Below are 6101 nucleotides of genomic sequence, written 5' to 3'. Positions count from 1 at the left end.
GGGTGATTATATACCTCCAAAACAAAGCTTTATCTGTCCCCAAAAAATGTTACCATAAATTGCAAGGCCGATAGTCCGGTCTGGTGACATTTTTGACTGACTGATGAGACACCCTAACATTTTTTCAAGCCCTGGACCTTTTATTAGGATCATTAAAGGAGAACTCTGAGGTCAGGGCTTTTCCCCCCACAGTCCTCCTCGGGGACACAAACTAGCGTCCTCCCGTCACCCTAGGCTCAGTATATAGGGAGCTACAGCTCGCGGTATACTGAGACGCCGCAGCTGAAGCGGATCCCGACAATTATGTCTGGATCCGCCCAGCTTCGTGAGTGAAAGCTGGCTCTGCCTATCTAGAGGCAGAGCCAGCTGTACCCGCCCCCTTCCCCGTCCGTTCCGCCAGTCAGCGCTGGAGGATCGGAGCGGGGAGGGGGGAATCCAGCCCCTCCCCCTGTCATGGCAGAGAGCCGTGACAGGATCGAGAGGTGAGCGAGCGCCGGTATGTGTTCCCTCACCTCCAGATCTACTGAGCCGACCTGCGACAGTCTCATTGTCACAGGTCGGCTAGAACTATGAGGAGGAGTGATAAGCCCCTCCCCCTCATAGTTCTCCTTTAAAGGGGTGACCTGATAATTAGTTAATCACCAACTTTCTCGGCCGTCCGTTTTCTTCTCCGCAGGGTAACGCAGTGTAAATACAAGAGGATTGGCTGTCCCTGGCAGGGTCCCTTCCATGAGCTGACGGTGCACGAGTCCGAGTGCTGCCACCCCTCCAAGACCGGCAACGAGCTGATGGAGATCCTGGACGAGATGGACCAAAGCCACAAGAAGGAGATGCAATTGTACAACAGCATCTTCGGCCTGCTGAGCTTCGAGAAGATCGGTTACACAGGTAAGGGCCAGACCCGGTCTCTTATTGGCCCGTTACGAGCCGCTAGTGTCTGCGGGGGAGGGGGGCCGTTGGCGGAGAGATGATACACAGCTGTGCGTGTTTTGTGCGTGTCACTCTTTTGCTTTTTAGGTGTCGATAAGGATGTAGTTGTCATTCTGCAGCTGAGAGATCTGAAGAGCAGGGGGTTTACCATGTGGGTTGTCCACCCCCCCCCCACCCCCCTCATCCAATCATGTGTCGCTATAGGGTAAGTGTCACCAAGGACATGAAGAGGGGCAGCTGTCGCTGAGAATTAGCTGCCGATCTTTATGAACTGACCGGTCTCCTTGATGGCACGTAACTCCATGCGCGCTCCCTGGTCATCCTAGCGGGAGGCGCGCCGCGTGTCGGTCTATGTCTTTCTTTTGACGTTGATAAAATTTTTTTGTGTTGTCACCGTGTTATTATTTTTTTTTCTCTTTTGTAAATAACGTTTTTAATGTTGCCTTCTCCTCCATCAGGGTGGACTTTTGTTATTTTAATAGTCGTATAAAAGGAGGTGAGAGTTTTGTATGTAGCGGAAGCGCATTGATCTCTTCCTGTTTAAAATAAACGTTTCTTCAGCCATGTTGTAAAAGATTCCTCATGATTTGAGATGTTTCTTGTATTGGGCAATGTGTTCTCTCGATCTGGGGGAGCGTTCGGGTCATTGTATAAATCGTGAACCTTTTTTTGCTTCTTTGGAATAAACTTTATTCTGTGAAATGGAAATTCTTCTCTGTGTGTTCTTAAAAAAATATTGCAATCCGCGAGAGTAAGTTCTTGTTCCTGCTCCTGATCTTGTTCCTGCTCCTGATCTTGTTCCTGCTCCTGATCATGTTCCTGCTCCTTACCTTGTTCCTGCTCCTGATCTTGTTCCTGCTCCTGATCTTGTTCCTGCTCCTGATCTTGTTCCTGCTCCTGATCTTGTTCCTGCTCCTGATCTTGTTCCTGCTCCTGATCTTGTTCCTGCTCCTGATCTTGTTCCTGCTCCTGATCTTGTTCCTGCTCCTGATCTTGTTCCTGCTCCTGATCTTGTTCCTGCTCCTGATCTTGTTCCTGCTCCTGATCATGTTCCTGCTCTTGATCTTGTTCCTGCTCCTGATCATGTTCCTGCTCCTGATCATGTTCCTGCTCCTGATCATGTTCCTGCTCCTGATCATGTTCCTGCTCCTGATATGTTCCTGCTCCTGATCTTGTTCCTGCTCCTGATCTTGTTTCCTGCTCCTGAAGTGTAGATTTTCTGTAATAAAAGTGAAGTTTTGGTACGTTGCTCCTCTGCTGCTCGTAGCCGTAGCGTTAGGCTTGTAGAAAATGATCAGTCGCGCTCCATTCTGTGTATTCCAGCAAAGACAATAACTCGCGGAACTTTGAAGAACCTTCCGGCAGACATGATTCCGAGTATCGATGTCGTAGAGTCTGACAAAGCACATAGAATAAGTTTTTAGTCCTTAATGGTCACGTAAGCCTTGTCTGTATGGGACCAGATCCGTCTTCTGTTTGACACGCAATTCACTGCTTGTGTTGGGCAAACCTTTATCTCCCTTTCCCCTTTTTAAGAGATTTAAAAGATATAAAAGATCCCTTTTATGAGGCAAACCAGTGCAGAAGCGGCCACTGACCAGTCAACGGTAACAGGTAATGTGGTGTAGTTGGGGTAATGTGAAGCGACATCTTCACCCAATAATCTTTCTTTCTTTCTTTTTTCTCCCCCTTCCTCCCCTTCTTGCAGAAGTCCAGTTTCGACCCTACAGAACAGATGACTTCATTACCCGCCTGTACTACGAGACCCCGCGCTTCACGGTTCTCAACCAGACCTGGGTTCTGAAGGCCCGCGTCAACGACTCCGAACGTAACCCCAACTTGTCTTGCAAGCGCACCCTCTCCTTCCAGCTCATCCTAAAGAGCAAGGTCAATTCTCCCGTGGAATGCTCCTTCCTGCTGCTTAAAGGCCCCTATGATGATGTCAAAATCCACCCAGTCATCTACCACTTTGTCTTCACCAACGAGAATAACGAGACTGAGTATATACCGCTGCCCATCATAGACTCCGTGGAATGTAACAAACTTCTGGCTGCAAAGAACATCAATCTGCGACTCTTTATATTCCAGATTCAAAAGTGAAGAGTGGCCACCTGCAGAACCATACTTACCTCATCTAGCTCCCTGACCCCAGCCCCAACTCTTCCTCCTCCAGTAGACATGGCGGCCTTTCCCTTGGTAGAGGAGGGTGGAGAGCCCAACTCTTCCTGCTCCAGTAGACATGGCTGCCTTTCCCTTGGCAGAGGAGGATGGAGAGGCCAACTCTTCCTCCTCCGGTAGACATGGCTGCCTTTCCCTTTGCAGAGGAGGGGGGAGAGCCCAACTCTTCCTCCTCCAGTAGACATGGCTGCCTTTCCCTTTGCAGAGGAGGGTGGAGAGCCCAACTCTTCCTCCTCCAGTAGACATGGCTGCCTTTCCTTTGGTAGAGGACGGTGGAGAGCTCAACTCTTCCTCCTCCGGTAGACATGGCTGCCTTTCCTTTTGGTAGAGGAGGGTGGAGAGCCCAACTCTTCCTCCTCCAGTAGACATGGCTGCCTTTCCCTTTGCAGAGGAGGGTGGAGAGCCCAACTCTTCCTCCTCCAGTAGACATGGCTGCCTCTCCCTTGGCAGAGGAGGGTGGAAAACCCAACTCTTCCTTCTCTGGTAGACATGGCTGCCTTTCCCTGGGCAGAGTAGGGTGGAAACCCCAACTCTTCCTCCAGTAGACATGGCTGCCTTTCCCTTGGCAGAGGAGGATGGATAGCCCAACTCTTCCTTCTCCAGTAGGCATGGCTGCCTTTCCCTTGGCAGAGGAGGGTGGAAAACCCAACTCTTCCTTCTCCGGTAGACATGGCTGCCTTTCCCTTGGCAGAGTAGGATGGAAAACCCAACTCTTTCTCCTCCGGTAGACATGGCTGCCGTTCCCTTGGCAGAGGAGGGTGGAGAGGCCAACTCTTCCTCCTCCAGTAGACATGGCTGCCTTTCCCTTGGCAGAGGAGGATGGAGAGCCCAACTCTTCCTCCTCCAGTAGACATGGCTGCCTTTCCCTTGGCAGAGTAGGATGGAGAGCCCAACTCTTCCTCCTCCAGTAGACATGGCTGCCGTTCCCCTTGGCAGAGGAGGATGGAGAGCCCAACTCTTCCTGCTCCAGTAGACATGGCTGCCTCTCCCTTGGCAGAGTAGGATGGAGAGCCCAACTCTTTCTCCAGTAGACATGGCTGCCTTTCCCTTGGCAGAGTAGGATGGAGAGCCCAACTCTTCCTCCTCCGGTAGACATGGCTGCCTCTCCCTTGGCAGAGTAGGATGGAAAACCCAACTCTTTCTCCTCCGGTAGACATGGCTGCCGTTCCCTTGGCAGAGTAGGATGGAAAACCCAACTCTTCCTCCTCCGGTAGACATGGCTGCCTTTCCCTTGGCAGAGGAGGGTGGAGAGCCCAACTCTTCCTCCTCCAGTAGACATGGCTGCCGTTCCCTTTGGCAGAGGAGGGGGGAGAGCCCAACTCTTCCTCCTCCAGTAGACATGGCTGCCTCTCCCTTGGCAGAGGAGGGTGGAGAGCCCAACTCTTCCTGCTCCAGTAGACATGGCTGCCTCTCCAGAGTAGGATGGAAACCCCAACTCTTCCTCCAGTAGACATGGCTGCCTTTCCCTGGGCAGAGGAGGGTGGAGAGCCCAACTCTTCCTCCTCCAGTAGACATGGCTGCCTCTCCCTTGGCAGAGTAGGATGGAGAGCCCAACTCTTCCTGCTCCAGTAGACATGGCTGCCTCTCCCTTGGCAGAGGAGGGTGGAGAGCCCAACTCTTCCTGCTCCAGTAGACATGGCTGCCTCTCCAGAGTAGGATGGAAACCCCAACTCTTCCTCCAGTAGACATGGCTGCCTTTCCCTTGGCAGAGGAGGGTGGAGAGCCCAACTCTTCCTCCTCCGGTAGACATGGCTGCGTTCCCCTTGGCAGAGGAGGGTGGAGAGCCCAACTCTTCCTCCTCCAGTAGACATGGCTGCCGTTCCCCTTGGCAGAGGAGGGTGGAGAGCCCAACTCTTCCTCCTCCAGTAGACATGGCTGCCGTTTCCCTTGGCAGAGGAGGGTGGAGAGCCCAACTCTTCATCCTCCGGTAGACATGGCTGCCGTTCCCCTTGGCAGAGGAGGGTGGAGAGCCCAACTCTTCCTCCTCCGGTAGACATGGCTGCCGTTTCCCTTGGCAGAGGAGGGGGAAGAGTTGTGCACGATTCTAGCTGTTTGTTTTAATTAGTTTGCTTTTAGTTTTGTAGTTTGCATGTATACACTAGAGAGGAACTCCACTTTCAGCCTTGGGTATACACCATGGACACATGGACATTTACTACTAGGCCTCATTTCAGCCTGTCGTCCTGTTTTCTGGGTGTCCAACCCGTTTTTGATTTTTTTGTTTCTCTTCACTGTCCTCCTCCTTCGGGATTTTATCCGATTTTTTTGTTAATTTTTAAGATTATTTTTATGTAGTTGGGAGTAGCCTACTTAGGAACTGAAGATACCTTTGCAGGACCCTAACCCTTTGTCTCTCTATAATGTAGCTAAAAATATTTTACTTGATCTTTATGATAACCTACCCCCCGCCCCCCTCCCCCATTTACTGTTACGGTTTCAGTTCATGTGTGATCGTAGTGGAGCTCGATAGTCTCTTGTCGGAGATCATTCCACGACTGCCGGGGCCTCCTCTGTGCGGAATGCTCATACGGGAATGGAAGGATCCTCCTAAGCATCAATCCTTCATGTGTAGACGGCTCTGGGTACTGGTGGCATCTCAGGCCTGAGTGTCAGACCCCCTCCCCCCGTGTAGCATACCGCTAATCCCAGCACGCTGGAAAAGATATTTCAAAGCAGCAAAGCCACGGAAAGCGGGCAGAACACCGGCCGACCCTCGCTTTTTGTTGCCGGCGGTAAGGGGTGTGCAGCCAGAGGTCCATCGCAGGGCCGATGCGCAGCATTGAGTGTGAGTGGAGGTTCCTGATGGTAAATCCTGCGCCATTTGCCCCTCGTCAATCGTACCAGGGACGTGCGGTCAGGGGGGCGGAGCCTCATCTAGTATGGAGAAAAAGCTGTCAGCTTCAAGCCTGAAGCTGACAGCTTTTTCTCCATTCAGATCGGCTTCTATCAGGTGACAGAGCAGGGAAATCCCCCCCCCCACCCACCACGCACCT

General features: G+C 52.0%; 2 protein-coding genes across 2 annotated transcripts in view; one reads left to right on the top strand and one right to left on the bottom strand.

Annotated features, from left to right (window-relative positions):
- The window catches only part of CYHR1 (cysteine and histidine rich 1), a 9025-nt gene extending 5838 nt beyond the window's left edge, over nucleotides 1–3187 (top strand). Inside the window, exons 2-3 of the mRNA XM_018575194.1 lie at nucleotides 677–888; nucleotides 2639–3187. Of these exons, the coding sequence (XP_018430696.1) occupies nucleotides 677–888; nucleotides 2639–3030 (604 nt within the window). The 3' untranslated portion in view covers nucleotides 3031–3187. The remainder of the gene's footprint in view (nucleotides 1–676; nucleotides 889–2638) is intronic.
- On the bottom strand, nucleotides 3001–5501 carry LOC108803348. Its single transcript, XM_018575196.1, has 8 exons — nucleotides 5064–5501; nucleotides 4818–4985; nucleotides 4582–4628; nucleotides 4346–4391; nucleotides 3861–3966; nucleotides 3437–3543; nucleotides 3316–3359; nucleotides 3001–3117 (listed from the first exon to the last, which is right to left on the bottom strand). Exons 1-8 carry the CDS (start codon nucleotides 5103–5105, stop codon nucleotides 3021–3023), a joined length of 657 nt encoding a protein of 218 aa, XP_018430698.1. The 5' UTR covers nucleotides 5106–5501; the 3' UTR covers nucleotides 3001–3020.
- Between the last annotated feature and the right edge of the window lie 600 nt (nucleotides 5502–6101).

This window comes from Nanorana parkeri, unplaced genomic scaffold (genome assembly GCF_000935625.1).
Source record: "Nanorana parkeri isolate BGI_ZX_2015 unplaced genomic scaffold, ASM93562v1 scaffold3621, whole genome shotgun sequence".
Lineage (NCBI taxonomy): Eukaryota > Metazoa > Chordata > Amphibia > Anura > Dicroglossidae > Nanorana > Nanorana parkeri.
The sequence above is the reverse complement of the archived record's forward strand: the minus strand, read 5'-3'. Positions and strand labels throughout refer to the sequence as shown.

Excerpts from the sequence above, each read along its gene's own strand:
- LOC108803348 (XM_018575196.1), bottom strand. The coding sequence starts at position 5,105 with ATGTCTACCGGAGGAGGAAGAGTTGGGCTCTCCACCCTCCTC. Across the intron at positions 3,967-4,345 it reads TTGGGCTCTCCACCCTCCTC|AGCCATGTCTACTGGAGGAG; the intron begins TGCCAAGGGAAA and ends CAAGGGAAAGGC. Across the intron at positions 3,118-3,315 it reads GAGTTGGGCTCTCCACCCTC|GGCCGCCATGTCTACTGGAG; the intron begins CTCTGCAAAGGG and ends TACCAAGGGAAA.